General features: G+C 39.6%; 2 protein-coding genes across 6 annotated transcripts in view; one reads left to right on the plus strand and one right to left on the minus strand.

The window, feature by feature from the left end:
- The window catches only part of LOC121948270 (vesicle transport protein SEC20), a 48552-nt gene that overhangs the window by 27014 nt on the left and 2094 nt on the right, over nt 1-19444 (minus strand). For 3 of the 5 annotated variants that reach the window (XM_088081264.1, XM_042493615.2, XM_042493616.2), the window contains exons 3-6: nt 19220-19311; nt 18940-19044; nt 18610-18728; nt 17303-17504 (exon numbers count right to left, since the gene is read on the minus strand). In XM_088081264.1, the coding sequence (XP_087937390.1) occupies nt 17308-17504; nt 18610-18728; nt 18940-19044; nt 19220-19311 (513 nt within the window). In that variant the 3' untranslated portion in view covers nt 17303-17307. Of the gene's footprint in view, nt 1-3510; nt 3565-15759; nt 17505-18609; nt 18729-18939; nt 19045-19219; nt 19312-19444 lie in introns of those variants that run through there. The other 2 variants (XR_015777294.1, XM_042493614.2) reach the window with 2 other exon arrangements.
- On the plus strand, nt 12342-15283 carry nkx2-5 (NK2 homeobox 5). Its single transcript, XM_042493613.2, has 2 exons — nt 12342-12885; nt 13475-15283. The coding sequence occupies exons 1-2, from the start codon at nt 12522-12524 to the stop codon at nt 14086-14088; spliced, it is 978 nt and encodes a 325-aa protein (XP_042349547.1). The 5' UTR covers nt 12342-12521; the 3' UTR covers nt 14089-15283.

Consider the following 19444-nt stretch of genomic DNA (forward strand, 5'->3'; position numbering starts at 1 on the left):
CAGATGCCACAGAGAGGATTTTTGTAACCTGGCCCTGGGTGGATTTCATAACCTGGCCTGGCAGTATAGCAGAGAGGAAGATTATGTGCTCACATAAGATGGAGCTGCATACGTGCATGTGCCCTACGAACAGTGGTGGACAAAGTACACAACTCTCTTACTTGAGTCAAAGTAGAGATGCTCCTGGTCAAATATTACTCCAATACAAGTGGAAGTTGCAGAATCAAAGTATTACTTGAATTAAATTACTGGAGTACTTACGTTTAGAAATGCGTAAGTATTCAAAGTACTGTTTTTTTCCCCCAAAATCTTGATGCATTATTTTGTACTGTCACAATACATTTCAGAATCCAATGTTTCTTAAAAAAACCCACTGAATGCACTTACTTGCTTGTAGAAAGTATGGGATGAAAAGCTTGTTAATTATGCCACAAAGGTAGGGATGCACAATAATACTTGCACGTCATCAGTATCAGCAGCTATTGGCTTTAAAATGAAATATGAAAATTGGCCAACGTGCTGATTTCTGTGAATATTGCAAACAATATTTTGTTGGGTTTTTTTGACAAAATGAATATGTCAAAAACATCAACCCTAAATTGAAGCATTTTTCTTATTTTGCATAATGAATGCATATTACATACACTGACAAGCATTGTATTTCATGTCTCCATCTACTGGTGGGCTATCACGATAAGGTTATGCATAATATGATGTTAATTCCACTACAGAGACTTGGTGATAACTTAAACTAGGTGGGTGAAAAAGTCAGTTATTGGTCAAATGATTAGTTGTATATCCAATATGGTGCACCCCTATGCAAAGCAAATAGAGATGCCCTTAGAAATAAAAATTGGCATGCTTTCTCCTGTTGGATGGCGAATTCTTGTAGGACGTGATGAAGTGTGTGCACGGTAAAAAGACTAAACATTTAAAACAATACAAATCGCTCTTCATTTCAAAAACTTCAAACATGGACTTGAGGTATAGCCATGGGTGATCCAGTGGGGAATGTTCATCTCAGTCTGCTGCCATAGCCATCACTTACATCACACAACCAAATGCAATCGCCTGCTAATGACCTCTCCTTTTCTAGCTGTCTCTACTGATGAATTGCCCAGTCTGAGTAGCACGTGCACGAGGCAGAGGTACAAGAACACCATTTCGACAAACAAACATGCAGAACTGCATGTTCACAGTTGTTGAACTTTTGCAGTTTAGAAAAGAAAAAAAAATATCTTGCTGACTTAAAAGCAAATGTAACAAGAAAGAAGAGCCTTCAAAGAAATGAAGTGGAGATAAAAGTACAATATTTGTTTTTCAAATGTAGTGGAGTCAAAGTAATAAGTTTCCAAAGAAAAATAATACTCAAGTAAAGTACAATTAACAACTGTACTTAAGCACAGTACTTAATAGGGATGCACGATAATAGCGGCACATCATCAGTATTAGCAGATATTGGCTTTATTATCAAATATCAAAATCGGCCAACATTTTGTTTTCTGACGATATCACGAACTATTTTTTTTTTTAATTGACAAAGGTTCAAGGTATCACAAAGTGATTTTTTTTTTCAAAATGAATACATGGAAAACATCAACCTGAATTATTTTTCTTATTTTACACAATGAATATTATATACAATGAAAGGCACTGTATTTCATGTCTCCATCTGCTGGTGGGACATCACAATAAGAGTAATTCCACTACAGAAGAGACTTGATGATTGGGTATGATTGGATAAATCAATATTGGTTATCAGCCAAATGAGTTGTTATATATTGCATAGCAGCAAAAAATCAAATATGCTGCATCCCTAGCACTTAAGTGAATGTACTTCGTCACTGTCCACCAGTGCCTACAAAGCTTTTTCTCGACACAGAGGGTTGACAAAGAAGTTTGTTTCTGCAGTTTTTTGAGCTACCTTCGAACAAATATCTCCCATCTCCTTTGCTCATCTCTCTGTCCTGCCCTCTCCTCCTTCACCTTCTCCTCCCCCTCTCATATCTCTTCCCACCACTCCTGCTCTGCTCCCGTGGCGCTGATATTTATAATGAATGGTGTTCTCTATGTGGGGCCTGAATGTGTGTGGTGGAGCCAAGGGAGCACCACCTGAGTGATGATTCTGTCTGCCCAGGTCTCTCTCTCTCTCTCTCTCTCTCTCGCTCTCTCTCTCACACACACACACACACACACACACACACACACACACACACACACACACACACACACACACACACACACACACACACAAACACACACACACACACACACACACACACACACACACACACACACACACGCCTGACCTGCTGGGAACACAGGGTCTTGCTGTATCAGGCCTCTGTGGCAGGGGCAATTAGAAAGGTCCAGACGGAGCACAAGCTCTCTTCTCATACTGTCCCCATTAGAGAGGGAGAGACAGGCAGTGAGGAAAGACAGGAAGAGGACACACATTAGTCTCTCACTCTCACACACAAACACAGTGGACGTACAGTAACCTTACGCAGCCCTGTGCCTACTAAGGTGACTTGGTGGCTTGGTTCTGTTAAAATTAGCCCTTTTCTAAATTGCTTAGTTGTGTTTTAACCTGCTCAACAGACCTCATAGTGAGTGCCTGGGACGTGGGTCAAGCCGTCATGTTGGTGGTCCCTGAACTCTGCCGTCAAATACTGAGAATAATGGGCTGGAGTTGGATGAAGCAGTGTCCAGACACAATCTCTGTGCCAAGATGACGACACAATGACCGATGCTCTTAACGCTGCAGAAGTCGCCATGCAATTAGAGGTGACGAAAATGGATTCAGAGTCACTGAATGATGTGTTTATGTGTGAGTGTACCACCAGAGTTTTTGCACAGGAAGCGTGACGCCAATGACTCGGTAGCCTCCAGGGCGATATATGTACGTCACAGCTGACAGTGTGTGCTTATGTGTTTGTGTCAGGACCTGATATGTGGGCACACTCCTTGACCAGAGACGTGCACAGAGACCAGTGCTCTTTCCACGCCACCTTTTGTCTCCACATGAATTATCCATCAGGGCCAAGTGTGGTAATCAAGCTGCTCCGGCAAGCCTTATTACAATGTTGGTCATTTAGCCTATTAGCAATGCTCTTACCTCATTTCTTGGTCAACTCCAATTGCATGGAAAATAGAGCAGTCAGCATGTTAAATGGGCTCAGGGAAGGCTGGGCAAGTTAAGGGCCATAAAGCGACGGCAGCTGATACAGCACATGCAGACTCGTGGAGAGACGCTGCAAACCTCAGGGCACATAGTTGGTCCTGGGTCACTGGAGAACTCTAGTACGATGAGCTCATGCTCATGAAAACCAATATTTAAAGAGGGGACAAAGAAGGGCGCAGAGCTATACTGTATATTTACAAATAGGCTGAGCATTAGGGAAATTACATAGCTCCTAATACAGCAGACGAGTATAATTTAGAGTTGGAAACGTTCACATGAACACATCAGATAAACACACTTATAGGAAACAAGCCAGTTGGTCTTACCTGCTGTGAATGCAGAAGTAGCATTGCAGGACTTTTCTATCTCCAATCTGCAACCTGAATATGGCGTAATGATGAGATACAATATTCAGTGATAATTATTCCATCCAAAAAGACATGATGAGTTTGAGGTATGATTGTGGGAAAGTAAGTAAACTACTGTGTGATGCTGCCCTCCTCTGGTGAATCTATGTACTAACACAACAAAAACCATCTGCATATAGCAGATCCCACTGAAGTTGACCAGAAAAGTGGAGAGTATACCAGAGGTCTACAGGAGGAGCAAGAATTTCTAGTTACTCTCCAGCACTGCAACAGTCATAATTGTACAATAGTATATAGAAATATAGTGCAATGTAACAGCAAGCTATTGAGGGGAGCTATGAAATTTTACGATATAATTTTAACAATGGATTCATGTATAACATCTTCAGTGGCTCTTGAGGGAGGTTTCTAATGTCTGAGAAAATAATTTAGATCATGTCATTCGGATAATCTCGGGCTGGTTTGAGATTTCAGTCTCATTAAGAAGGATAAACTGTAGAGATTTCAAATCAGCAGGAATCTGTGTGGACAAATAGTCTAAAAATTAAAGATTTTTAAAAAAAAAAAAAAAAAATGTACAGCTGCAAAGAATTTAGGGATTTCACTGTCTACAATCCATAATATAATCAAAAGATTCAGAGAATCCAGAGGAATCTCGATACATAAGGGGAAAGGTGCCAACATTGAATGTCTATGACCTTTGACCTCTCAGGCTGCACTGCATGAACTGCGTCCAGAGGATGTACAGAGGGTATCATGGGCTTAGGAACACTTTGGATACCACCATCAGTAAACACAGTTCATCACTCCATCTACTAATGCAAGTTAAGACTATCATGCAGAGCAAAAGCCAAATATCAACAACATCCAGAAACACCACAGACTTCTCTGGGCCTGAGCTCATCTGAGATGACATGTGGAGTTTGCTGTGGTCTGATGAGTTTATGCTTCAAATTATTTTTGGAAATCATGGATGTTATATAGGTAAAGAGGAAAATGACCATCCAGGCTATTACCAGTGCAAAGTTCGAAAGCCAACATCTGTGATGGTGTGGGGGTGTGTTAGTGCCCATTGCATCATGGGTAACTTGCACATCTGTGAAGGCACAATGAATGCTGAAAGGTACATACAAGTTTAGAGCATCATATGCTGCCATCCAGACCTCCGGTCATTGCTTATTTCGGCAAGATGATACCAAACCACATCCTGTTACAAGAGCGAGGCTTTAGAATGAAAGAGTGCGGGCACTATGCTGGTCTGCCTGCAGTCCAGACCTGACTACCCTTGAAAATGTGTGGAGAATTATCAAGGACAAAATATGATGACAAAGAACCCAGACTTTTGAGCAACTAAATCATGTATCAAGCAGAAATGGGAACCATTTCACTTTCAGAAATTCAACAGTTAGTGTCCTCAGGTCCAAAAGGCTTACTGTGTTGTTAAAAGAAAAGGTCATGTTACACAGAGGCAAATACGCCCCTGTCCCAATTTATTTGCAAGTTGTTGCAGGCATCAAATTCAGAATAAGTGTATATTTACTTATTTACTTACATTTTTTTTTTAATTATCCGTTTGAACATTAAGTATTTTGTCTTTGTACTGTATTCAACTGAATATCAGTGTAAAATAATTTGAAAATCATTGCATTCTGTTTTTGTTAACTTTTTCCATAGCATCCTAATTTGGTTGGAATTGGGTTTGTACCAAAACAGCCCTGTCATATTTAGGTGGCCCGTGTCACATGACTGTGGTGGCAGTTGCTCTGAAAAATCATGGCCTGATTAAGAAGATTAGAAATTCTTTACGAAATTGCAAATGAGCCCATGTTGGGATTTTTTGGTGTTTTAATTTATTTTATTTATATTTATACTTAGTACTCTGCTGTGCTTCAAACTAGATGCATGCTGACTGGCATAAATGGTAGATAATACACTGATTATAGAAAACTAGGCTATCTCATACAACAGAACTTCAAAGATGGCCAAACTGTCCCTTTAAGGATGTTAAGGAAATGTAGTATCCATCAAACAAAGGACTACAACAAGGATACTCAAACTGCTTTGCTTGGGGGCCACTACTGCAAAATGCCAGGAAACCAGGAGCCATGTTTCTAAGATTTGATGAAATTTTTAGGGGTTAAGGATGTTTCTCGGATTTTAGGATGTTTCTAAGATTTTATGACATTTCAAGTATTTTATGACATTTCTAGGATTTTAGTACATTTCTAGGATTTAGGACATTTCTAGGATTTCAGGACATTAGGGTCTCAGCTTGGCCCTCTGTCAGGGATGCTGGGGATCCTCCACTGGCACTTATTTTGATAAACAAGCTCTACTTTGATGCTGTTTTATACACTATAGCACCTTATGTGTACTAAAAGTACAAAAAAATAATTCCCACAGTGATTCAGCCGGCATCTCATAAGGGCTAAACTGAGTATCACCGGACTACATTTTAGTACATCTCAGCCTCTGCTGCTCCAGTTTTGAGTACAGTACTAAATCACCGAAGTGCCCCTTTAAAATCTTGTTTTCATACTGACTTTGCACATGTCAACAGGGCACAACCTGTCCCTTAAAATCCATTCATCAGCTCATAAGCTACAATACAGCAGTATCCCACTGCTGACCTCAAACATCAGCTGTAGACAAAACTAAAGCAGCCACAGAGTAAAAACCATCCTCTTATGCCCCCCAGGGGCCCTAACATCACCTTGAACTCAGCAGCGGACTGTGTGAAGCTTTGCCAAGCCTATGAACATGACCTGGGGAGTGTGAGTCAGGGCTTGGGAGGTGGGTGGGAGGAGGCAGAGGATGGAGCATAGATGAAGGGGATGCTGCTCCCTCCATCACAGACAAGACAAATGATGCACAGACAGATGGCACTTGACATTGCTGCCATAGTCAGTTAGTTTCCAGTTACAACAGCCTGATGCCAGATCAGCGCTTGCTCACGCTATAAGTGATAAAACAGGCTGACCTCCTAATGATCTTTGCCACAAAAAGCCTTCAACTATGATCTTTCTTGTTGTAAAAATCCACATCGTCATCATAAATGAACATACTAAACCGAGTTTGAGTATGTTCTTGGAATGGCCACCAGGTGGTGGTGTAACTCAAAAGGGAGTGATGGACAGGACACACAAAGTTTAACTCATCAGCCAGCACACCACATCAGTCGTGTTTAAATCAGTTCGTGATATCTTCACCGTTACTGATATGATCAGAAACATCCAGCGTGCAGCAGAGGTGGAGACACAGCGTGAGAATGCAGTTGCCAAAGGCCCGACCTTGGACTGAAAGCAGTATCAACCATGCATTTATACATGAGGGAATAAGGAGGTATACTGGGAAATAGAATATCTAATGAACACTTGAAAAGAAAGATGGAAAAACAGGTGGTCATATGGATTTACAGCATATCAGGCTACAAAGCTGCTGGGTCACACAAGGGCTGCGATATCTGATGTTGAAGGGTTTGCATAATTTGATGGTTTTAAATTCAGGTCCAGTCAGTATTGATGTTAAGTTGACTTGTAATTAGTATTATAGTAAGATAGGCCACGCTGAAGCTGGTTGAATGCCAGTGATGGGTTGTATGCATTATTGCTAACACTTTTTTATTGTTTCATTTTTTCTTGACAAAAATGAATGATAGTTGCTGTGCAGGAGAAAAAAAACTGACTGATATCTTTAGAATTATATTTTTTTTCTGTCATTTACCAGATTCTTAATTGAGACATATCTTTGTCACATCAGTAAATTCATTTATAAAAAATGATCAATCCAATTATATCATTCAAATATAAATTAAAAATTATTTCAGCATATAGAGCTCATATTTTCTTTTTTGTGACTGCTTACATGTCAACAGTCACTCAAGCATAGAGACATTTCAGTCTGCACTATAAATGCAAAAACTTGATTAATGTTAAATTAATACATTTTGTATTGTTGGACCTTTTATTGCTGAATTAGTTGAGACAACTGGTTACATTGTACTCTTAAAATCTTGCAATATACATACTGAATGAATGAGTCAGCTGTTTATGTAGGTAAATTGTTAACTCAACTTCAATCTATGAGAGCCATGCTGACTTCACTTTACACATAAAGATAACATAGAGAATTATAGAACAAACAAGTAGGGAAAATCAATGCATCAGTAAATACTAAACGCTTTTAGATTTTTTTTAAATGCATAAATTATTTTCAAAATATAAAGTTTTATTAAGCTTACTCTAAGATAATCTTGCAGACTAGCAGAACAATAAAAACTGTAATTTACAGTAACTTCTGAACTTCTTTTTAAGTTGTTAAAATGTGAAATTAACACAGTACCATGGGTGTTGAAAGATGTAAAATATGGGATAAACAATAACTATTTATCTTTGTTGTGTTTAACACTGTGGTGTCACTATGGGCTGCCCTGGTAGCTCACTGGGTGGAGCAATACCATTAAGACCTGCAGAGTTTGAGTCTGCCCTGAACCCTTTATTGCATGTCCCCTCCACTCATTCTCACGTCTTTCCTATCTCTCTCGCTATAAAAAATAAAGCAGAAATGCCAATAAAAAAAGAAAATATTCAGTCGGAAGCATTGTATTGGTAGACGAGTTTCCATTAACTGCTGTAACTGATGGATTTAAGTTGCTGGTTTCTTGATCTAATGTTCTCCTTGTTTTGGTGTCAATGCATTCGAACACTTAAGTGTTGTAACAGGATTGGTATGCTTATTTTTGTCTCCTCAACCTATCAAAAAGTTTCAATTTTGACTGAAATTTTTGTAAATATGACAAATCAGTCAGGTGTAATCTTAGGAAAAGAAAACAAGTGACCACCAGGGAGGAAACTGTCTTTTAAAACTTTCTACAGTAGCCTTTATCATTTTCACAGGTGGACAAGACAAAGTGGTGTTTTCTCTAAACTACATAATGTCTCATCAGAAAGCAGCAGCCAGACTCTTGATGTATTCAAAACAACAGAGCACATCACTGCTTTTAGTGGCTGCCAATGAAGTTTAGAGTTTTTACTGATTTCACCACCACAGATCTTGTACTTCTGTATGAATGGAGGTGTGTTGGAAGATCTTCAAACAGGCCCCTCTGGCTGCAGACAAAAGGCATCGGGAGTGGGCTTTTCCTTATCGAGCCTTGAGTCTGTCTGGTCAGGCGAGTTCACCACGTGCCCTCGTTTAAATTCTTAAAACTCACTTTCTCTCTCTTTATTTGCTAAGTTTAAAAAAGTCTTTATTTGATTTTACTTTATTTTAATGTTTTGTGCATTTATTAACTGGCATATAGGCATATTTTAATATGTCTGTACATTTATGTACATTGGTGTTTGGCCTCTCTTTACTTTAGAGCAGTATAATGTGATTTTATGTGTCCAATGTATATAAGCATGTGTATCTATGTTAATTTTACATTTTGTTACAATTATTTCAGGCTTCATCTTAATCTTCATCTTAATGTAAGTTTGGTTTTAATTTGAGCTTTTCAACAGTGCACCAGGGGTTGATAATACATCGTATTTCTCTTCAACATTTTGAAGCACTTGTTCTTCATTTTAACTTTCTACATTTCCGCCTCAACATTTCAAGGGAAAAGCTGATTTTTTTTTACTTGCTATTGATGGATGAAGTTAGCTACTCAGCATTACATAATAAAATAGAAAAGTATGTACAACAGTTAAAAAATTTAAACAAGCCAACAGCACATTATATAGTTACAACAAACACCAGCTGAAGGACCTAAAACATTCACATGGAGCTTATTTAGTGTAAGAATTCAACAGAAGACCATTCTTCAGAATGACTACTTTAACCTCTTCTTTAGTAGCCTCTGGCTCAGGCCTCTGCTCGAAAACTACATGCCCAAAATTAAAATAAGATTTCTCTGCGACTACACATTTGAATCACTTTGTAAGTCAGGTCAGGGTAAAGGTAACACTTGGGAGATTTCCTACTGAGGTTTAAGCATCGGTATGTGACTGGGTCAGATTAAATAAAGCAATAAGACAGAATAAACAGAAGATTTTAACCTTGCATAACAATACTTTATGTCCCTTTCAAATTATGCGGCTGCGGCAAAAAAAAACCCCAAAACCCTTCAGCAAACCATATAACATCTGAACCTCACCTGTGGAAATGCTGAAAAAGTGTCATGTGAATAACAGGTTAACATTTACACCTTACAATTAAATTTCTCACATGCAAAGTTTTGAAAGTGGGGAAACTGCTAAAAAAGTTTTAGATAGGCCACTGCAAGGCACTGACATTTTGAAGAGGCCAGCAGGGGGGTTATGGAGAAAGTGTAAAATGTAAACCATGTCATTCTTAACCGGATTACATCCTAATGAGCCTGTTGCACTCCAATTAGTCTAATCAGTAAACAGTTAATGGATCTAAATTACCAAAAGGCCTCCGGGACAGAGAGAGTCCATTATGAAGCAGCGTCGCGCGCCACCAGGAAGGTTTAGGAATGAGACAAAAATGTTAATTTGGGTAACACACACACGCGCGCGCGCACGGACAGACTCCTCACTCCAACACGCAACACTCAAAATACCCACTCGTTCGTGCAGCGGAAGTTTTTAAGCAACCTTATCTGACGCTTTATCTGAGTTGGAGATGTGCTGCAGAAAGACAGTTGAAAGGGGAGCGCGGGGCTGCTGCAGGACGGAGCATTAAGGATATGAAACACATGCCAGACCTGTCATGTTCAATTTACAGTTGACTGAATGGTTTACTGTCAGTTAGAGGCGAAGACGCGTTTAATTGGTGGATAATCTATCATCCTTCAGGATTAATTGATTGGATTTTGAATTTCTCTTTGCAATTAAACACAGAAAACAGCGAAGCATTAGATTCAAACCACGAAAAGCCAGTGGAAATCAATCAAGATGAAAACATTCGTCTTGTGCCCCACCCTCCCCCGTGCGTTTACTTTATTTCGCCAATTATTACAGCAAGAGCAGGGCCAGTGTTGACTCTCACTGCGCCTGAGAAAGATTTTACGGCCATTCATCAGCTCTCGAGGCGCACAAATAGTCTTTAAAACTATAAACACCATCGCTGGGTCGGAGACAGGGGGACCCATTTACCCCGTAGCTGTGCTAAACGCTGAAGATAAAACAAACGATAATACTGTCTGTCTCCTGTGACCGTCTCCACAGGCATTAATAGCAGGTTTAGTGCCAACCGTGCGGGGGGAAACACGCGTGTGCGTCATTACGCACGGTTGTCTCCTGTTTTACTGCTGTCCGGCGAAATGATTTGCACTTTGTTGTTGTTAATTCCATAAATCACTGATTGTGTGTTTAATTGACGCCGTCTTTTGCTAAAAAGTGCACAGCTGGAGGTGACGGCAGTGATCACTGAAATTTAAAGCGGACAAAAAATCAGCGAAATCAAACGCTTTAAAGCAATAAAACTGGGCTGTTGAAACTTTGGGTGTCATATATGACACATCTTTTGGATGACCTGGCCTGCAGCGTGGGTGGGAGTTTGTGCAGGTTTGTTGTCGTCTGTTATCACGTGCTGATAACGCAGACAGTGGCTCCAGGATCACTCGGAGGCAGACAGCAGAGTGTGTCGCTGCTGGTTTCAGGTTCCGTGTTCGGGGATCCAACCTGTTGTCTGATCCCCTCTTTCCTAAATGCTTGTCTGCTCAGTTTCCCGTGGATGAGGGACGCGCTGACACCCCCAAACCAATGCACGAGCACCATCGACTCCTGCTAATTCCTCCCTCAGTACCCTAAATGGTGCAAGTTTGGCTCCTCAGTCGTTATTACACACTTTTGATGTGCACGCTGTGAGATAAATCATTTCTCTTGGTACTTGAAGATGTGTAAACATCCGTCCTAATGCTGACCTTTTAGAATTCACTGGAAACGCGTTTGCATTGTGCGCAATGACTCATGGCTATCCTAAACCAATGCATAATATAAAAATATGGCTGACTTAGGGAAATGTTTTTAAAAAATTTATTTGGGAAAGAGAACAATGCGTTCTGTTGAATGTTTGGTCTATTTGCAGTCATTGGTAAAAGTATGCAGTTCCTTCGCGGTAACACTTAACAGCAAGTGTTTTTTTTATAATAGTGTTATAATAAAATACAAGTGTTACCTCCTTTACTTAAATAATAGCAGTAATACAGCACTGGGAAGATACGATACTATATATAAGAAAAAGTCATGCATAGGAAATGTTCCTTAAATAAATGCAAGTATAATTAGGAAAATATTCTTTAAAGTGTTAAAGGTAAAAGTACCCAATGCATAAAAAACATTTAAAAAAACTGAAATTATTTGTAAAAATGTAAATAAATAAATAAAATAAATAGAAATAACGGATTTAAATGTTTACCAAAGTAGTTGCAAAAATTCTCAGTGAATTGGCTAAATAATATTTAATTCGTTTTATCATATTTTATATAATTTTCTTATGATTTTAATGCAAAATCTTAACTAGAAACTAAAGCTGTAAGATAAATGTGGTGAAGTAAAATATTTCCCTCTGAAATGATTAAAAGTGTAAAGTAGCGTTGAAAGAAAATACTCAAGTTAAGTACATGTGCCTCAAGTACGTACTTAAGTATAGTACTTGAGTAAATGTACTTAGTTACATTCCACCACTGTTTGCAGTGATTACACACATTTAGGTCTGTAAGCAAAATCAGCCAAACCAGATATCACCTTACGTCATGAAATGGGAGTACCAGTGGCTCCAAACAGAGGGTCCCACTGGCTCCCCCCTCCCTGCGTCACCGGGAGGAGAGGGAGGCCAAGAAAAAAAGTTTGGAGACAGAGTTGACATTCAAAATGCACACTTCACTCAAGATCAGTCCGCTATACCAAACTAATACTTAAATCCAGTAAATATTACCAGGAAGGAGAGGGAGTTTGTTGACATCTTTTTTGTTACATCCACATGACAGGTTAATAGGTTTCTTTTTCCAGTTCTTGGCAATGTTTCCCAGCCCCAGCAGCACGTCCACTCCCTTCTCTGTAAAGGATATATTAAACTTGGAGCAGGGTCACGACGTTATGGTGTCTCCTCTGGACGTTTCTTCTCGTATGGACTGCTGCACCGTGCCGACATCCTCTTCCTCCACCACCACCTCTTCCTCCTGTATGCTGGCCCGTCTGAAGCAGGAGCCTCTCCGGGACATGTCCGCCTCCGGCTCGCTGTTTGGAGAAGACCTCCACGAGTCCAGGGCCGGCAGAGGCAATGCGCTCAACTTTGCGACGACTTTTTATGGGAAATCGCTCATGGAGATGGACATAGTTAAGGATGGAAAATCAGACGCATTTGATGGGAAACGAAGAAAAGGTGAGCTGATGACAGGGAGATTTTTTTGTAGGCCTGTGCAAAATGAGGCCCACTGGCTCGTGCGCTTTGGTTTATGCAAAACGCATCAGATGAACTCCATTAAAGCAATAATACTGGGAACATTTTTATCCATGTCTTTGAAACCGGAATTTTTAAATTTAAAAAATAACCGTGTTGATGTCCGCCTTTTTTTAGATCTATATAATCATTTTTTTAGAGTATAAAAGTTGCACTGACATATACGCCATCGAATAGCCTACTTTATTAAATCTATATTTTCTGTGTATTATTCATGTAAAATGTTTTATTTCTTTAGAGTTCACAGTGAATGCATCATAGGCGACCAGGGGAGCTAAATCACATATAGTGGTAGAGCTGGCATAAGCAAACGAACCTTAATATGATACAACAAATAGCCGTATGATATACTATTATTAGTATTATTAGTAGTATTATTTGCCGGTACTAGCAGTAGTGAAAATAGTGTTAATGATGATAATAAATATGCATCTAACCACTCTCGTAAGAAGTAACGTTTGCACCTTCTTAAATACATTTTCCAACTGTTTCTTTCTCTTCGCTAAATCAGAGGATTTCAGCCCGCCGGCCGAGCCCGTCGAGGAGATAAAAACCGAGGATCCGGACCGACCCAAGCCCCGGAGACGCAGGAAGCCGCGGGTCCTCTTCTCCCAGGCGCAGGTGTACGAGCTGGAGCGCCGCTTCAAGCAGCAGAGATACCTGTCCGCCCCGGAGAGGGACCACCTCGCCGGGGTGCTCAAACTCACCCCGACCCAGGTGAAGATCTGGTTTCAGAACAGGAGGTACAAGTGTAAGCGGCAGAGGCAGGACCAGAGCCTGGAGATGGTGTCTCTGCCGCCGCCCAGGAGGGTGTCGGTGCCGGTGCTGGTGCGGGACGGGAAGCCCTGCCTGGCGACAGACACAGCCACCTACAACCCCTCCTACAGTATGGGCCACATCAACCATTTCACTTATAACAACTATCCGGCTTTCAGTAACTACACCAGCCCCGGCTGCAACACAAACTATGCGTGTAATTATCCCGCAGCCACAATGCAAACTATGCAGGGATCCTCCAACAGCGGGAATTACATGAACTTTGGGGTCGGGGACTTGAATAATGTGCAGAGCACATTTCCCTCTAGTAATGGGGTGTCTTCGTTACATGGCATTAGGACATGGTAGACTCAATATCAAATATTCGCGTTATTTACTCAGTTTAACGGGATTATTTTGTGACAGCATGCATTTTTAAATGTGTCGAGACTTTGCGGAGTTTGTGTAACTTCTCTTATATTTAATTAGCCTACTTAGTTTGGTAGTTTTTCGTTTTTGTTTTCATCAAAGATATTTGTCAAAATAGTCTACACTTTTTTGTATTTATTTCCGTGACATTAACAAACAGTCGTGGCATTTAAGCAAATATTTTTCAAAAATTAATAAATAAAATAAATACAAATTTAAAAAAGAGTTGAAGCCACAGTTCTTAAAATGCTTCCTTTAAAGCGCTTTTCTTGCCCGACCATTTTTGAATTTAAAAAAAAGTTCCATCGTTAATTTTATTTTCTGACAAAATGTCAAAGTGTAATAGTAAAGCAAATAATAAAAGTAACATTTTTACCTTGAAAAAAATCACTGTATTTAACAATGAAAAAATACAATCTAATTGTAACAATTTAGACTGTGGAATATGATTCATTCTTTATGAGCTGTTGTTATTATTATTAATATTATTGACATGCTACTATTCATCATCATTGCTTTAGGTTGTGTAATGTAATACTTGGGTGGCTATTAATTCCTAAACCATTAAGAAATACATTTAAAAAAACAACAATGATAATAGAACAATTTCAAGTCTACATTATATGATATATAACAGTGAATAATTATGGATGTAGTATATAATCCATGTGTCTGGTTAAGCTGGTTATATACAGTAGATCCACATAAAGGACCCTTAGATTTGTTCAACGCTCATATGGTTTGTGTCTGGTTAAAATGTTCAAGTGGCTATTAGAAAGCTTCCTTCAATATTCTTAAACAAGGTTAAAAGGTTGTTAAAAGTTTACACTTTTTACAACCCGCTGTCAGCCGCGTGTACACACATGCTTAACGTTACTGGGACAGAGATGGCGGTGAGCCATGACCTTGACCTGTATTAAATGTTATTAAATCAGGTCCAGCAAGGAGATGTTTGTAATTACACGGAACTATGAACATTTTGATTTTTCATAAACTGTATTGCGTGTACACGTATTTTCTATACAAACGCGATCCTGGAAGTTGGTGACCTTTTCTCTGTACTTTTAAATAATATGAGGACACATTTAAGTCTCGAGTTGATGAGTTGATCCAAGATATTTCTATATTTTTGGACAGTATACTTGATTATTAAAGACTTTTTTTGTGAAACTTTTACAAGTTTGTTACTTTATTACTGTGTTGGATTTAAAATTTGAACTGACAAATAATGTTACAGATAAGTAACTGAGCAAAGCTATAGAAAAAACTACTTGAAAACAGAGTTGCAGACAATATGTCCTGTTTCTGTGTTTACGCCGTCAATGTGGTGCCGTGTACGCTCCCCTGAGAGCCCGGTCCACTTGTCCACATACAAACCCAAACACTTGATTGACACTATCATGGTACTAAATGCAAGAATAGTCCAATTTGCTTGACAGAGAGGCAGAAGCCTTGCCTAAGTGTGCAGTTATATGTGAACGGGCTCTGCCCAACTGCCACCACTTTACACAAGTAAGAGACGCTTAGGCATCTCTCAGGTCTCTCCACACATGCTCCGATGTCTCCGATCTCAAACAGCACATCCTCACATACACATGTTTGAGAAATATGTCAAACATCAAGCCAGAAGACTGTGTTTATTGATAAATCAATACTGACAACATTTAGATATATAAAATAAAGAATGGCAATGCCAGGCAATTGCAGACAGGGTAGCAAGGTCATGTAGCTCCTCTGGCCACCCTCTCCTCCAAGGTGTTGAAAAGGCAACGTCAGATAACAGCGCCACACAAACCTAAAAATATCTCCCCTCACCCTCCACCCACAGTGGAAAGGGAGAGGGAAACGGGTCGGAATAATCTGCTTTTCCGGGTCTTATCTGAAGAAAGGCAGAGATGCATGCTGCTAGATCTCTGCCAGTGTGATCACTGGCACTGACTTTTCTGAGCTTTTCTGCTCCGCTGCAGAACAGAGCCGAGCTTACATGGGCCGACACGGAGACAAGTGCGCACACTAACTGAATAAAACATAAATTTGAAGTGCATACACAAGTGCAAGCACTGCTCTGATTATCCAGCTGGTGAAACACAAACTGAGAGAGTGCAGTTGGGTTTGGATCAAAGTTAAAAGCCATTACAGTATTATAATTTTATAATATAGCTTTGAGTTATCATATTACTGTAATAAATTATACCTGATAGTAATTATACAGTTCTATCCTTATAAATAACAATTAAGCAAAATGCTTGTTTCATCATCATTGCATCACTTGCACAATGACAGGTAATGAAAAATGGTTTGGTTAAAACATCAGTTAGTGAGGAACGTATGAAGGAGGCCCCTTGTTGTTTCTGTTTGCTTCTTAAGTCCTATTTTTTTTTACAAAGCAGATGTCCTTAACATTTTGACTTCTAATACTACTATTGTTTTATAGCAATTAATGGATACAGCTATAGCATTGTTTTAAGGACATTCATGCCAACAAAAGCGTATTGGCACTTGTTTTGTGAAGGTCAGATTTTACTAAAATTGCATTCACATTTTTTTTTCCATCTCTAAGAGCCCATTGTGTGTCGCACACAAAGATGAGTTTCATAACCAACACATTATCTATGATCATGGCATCATTTGAAGCAAACTGAGAGGATATTTTAGGTGTCTGACAATACAATTGCGTTCTATAGTATGGACCTAATATATGATACGAAATAAAGATATGAAAACAACATTCGTACTGGGAATGTATAAAAGACTGATCGGGGTCGTCCATCTCCTCTAACAGCTGATTACATTAAATGCACTACACAGGAATACTCTCTTACTCGTCAAATATGGCCCTTTGACACATTTTGCGCTACCAACATGTACATCTTCTTTCCCAGAGGGATGAAATGTTCCCTTTGTATGATGAACAGGAGCCTTTTCACTAAATAAAACACTGCTTGGAACTACAGTTGTGTAGGTTTATCTTCACCTTTTCCGGACAATATTTCACTCTCTGCAACGTCACAGTTCAGCAGAATGAGTGGTCCACATTCCACCAAGCAGACACTCGTGTGATGTGTGTGTAATATGACACCCAGGCAGTGAAGGTTGTTTAAATCATTTGACCATGGAAAGTACTGTATGTGGTAAGAGCTCCTCAAAAAGGTACCTGGTCTATAGGAAGGGGAACAGTCTCTTCTTCAGGATGTAGAGAACAGTGGCGAGGAAGAGGGCGAGCGCCAGGAAGATGAGCAGTTTGTCGGTGAGCTCTCTGCGGTTGTACTTGGTGATGAGTTTCCTCCCAAGCTGGATGGTCCCCGTCATGGTCTTGAATTCCTCATTGGTCTCTTGGATTGTCCTCGAGGAGGTTGCTTCAAAGGGAAAATCCGTAATTAGCACTTGCATTAAAACAAATACTGTAAATCCATTAAAGTCTTCTAAAATTAGTGGACATAAAGTTGTATGTCGACCTAAAGTAACCATGGCAATACAGTGATACAGTGAGAGGCTCCATAAACAAGCGGGTGCTCCCCTTTAATGCCCTTCTAATCTAAAAACTACAATTAACAATTACCATACAATTGTATGCCTTCATGAACTAGTCAAGTTGCAGTTTATGACCGCGGATTTTCAGACTTATATGTAGCAATGAGTGTTGACAGTGCTTCAAATATGGATGTCACGGCAAAGAAGCCATAAATTCTAAAACGAGAATGCTTTGCACACATCTTCAACCAGACAGCACAATCTACAATCAGCACAGTTTCAAGATGACATCAACATTTCAGTGAAAAGCTTCCCTTCTGTTCCTGAGATATGACATTGGATAATCTCCAGAAAAGTGTTTTTGCAGAACATTATGATGTCACAGTGAAGTTTACCTTTCACCTTTAGGAAATAAAATGTCATCACTTTATCATTTTACACCGTCAGACATTTGTGTGACATTTTGTCATTATTTGCGTATCAATTCTTGAGTTATGGTCAAAAACAAGGTCACAATGACCTTTGACAACCAAAATCTATAAGTGGACATTTGTGCCAAATTTGAGGGAATCCCCTCAAAGCATGCTTGAGACAGTGGGTTCACAAAAATGAGATGGATACAAGGTCACGGTGAACTTTGACCACTTAATTCTCATCAGTCTATTGTTGATTCAAGTGGACGTTTGAGGAAATTTCCTCAAGGCCTGTCCACGAGAATGGGACGGACCAATTACAAAAATCTTGACCGTTGACCACCAAAATGTAATAAATTTACTGCTGAGTCCAAGTAGATGTTTGTGCCAAATTTGAAGAAATTCCATCAAGGCGTTGTTCAGATACTGCCTTCACAAGAATGGAGCGGACAACCAGAAATCGTGAAGACAAGTTCAACAACACCGTAACATCTCGAGTAGCTGGTGCCCGTGGTACTAAAAGATAATGAGTAATTTTGCCGAAACACTCTTTTTGTCAGCTGTTTCTCTTACTAACCTAATGACGTCATGGTCTCCTCGCTCTGCTGAACCTGCTGTGCCATCATCCGGCTGATGCTCATAAGGTTCTCTGTAATGTCACTGGTTGTCTGAGCCAGGCCCTCTTTGGTCATCTTCCTGAGAAAGAGATAAAAACAAGACATGCAATTTATACAAAAGGCTTGTGGTAATTAAATGCATCCTGTAAAATGACTAGAAGGATGTAAAACTATCTATTTTTCTAATCAAAACATTGAGACGAATACACTGCCAAGACATAAAGCTGATCCCTGTCTCTTAATGCATATCGTTTATGAGACTGACTAACAAGTAAAACACATCAGCTCACCTCTGTCTCACAGCACTATCTCCTCCATTAAGAAGTGCCTGTTTCTCCATATTGTCTATGGACAGTTTGCTGGCCAGGTTGGCTTTCCTCCAACCCGTCTGGTTACTGCAAAAACATTCAAAATAAAATAAATTGACATTAAAAAAAAGACATTATGCAAGGCAAGCAGGGAATTTTCACATGCTTCTCTTTCGCCTGTTTAGCAGGACTGTCAAAACATAAATGAGACAAAATGCACAACAGTTAATATTTATACAGGTCAGGAAATGGTAGCCTCTACCTCAGCATCTGTTTTCTGTGTCCCTCCACCTGACTCATCAAAGCTTGCTTGTCTGACTCTTTGTCCTGCTCCATGGCCATCTGCTCAAAATCCTGTCAACAAAAAAACAAAATAGCACAAAAGTGTCCCAATCAATAAAATGATAATACAACCAAGAGTGAGTGGCTAATGGGCAGCCTATGATGAGGTTATGTCATGTTTGCAGAGATGTTCACAAACAATGTT

Source organism: Plectropomus leopardus, chromosome 8, assembly GCF_026936395.1.
Source record: "Plectropomus leopardus strain MGB_pleo_1.0 chromosome 8, ASM2693639v1, whole genome shotgun sequence".
Lineage (NCBI taxonomy): Eukaryota > Metazoa > Chordata > Actinopteri > Perciformes > Serranidae > Plectropomus > Plectropomus leopardus.

Excerpts from the sequence above, each read along its gene's own strand:
- nkx2-5 (XM_042493613.2), top strand. The coding sequence starts at position 12,522 with ATGTTTCCCAGCCCCAGCAGCACGTCCACTCCCTTCTCTGTAAAGGAT. Across the intron at positions 12,886-13,474 it reads TGATGGGAAACGAAGAAAAG|AGGATTTCAGCCCGCCGGCC; the intron begins GTGAGCTGATGA and ends TCGCTAAATCAG.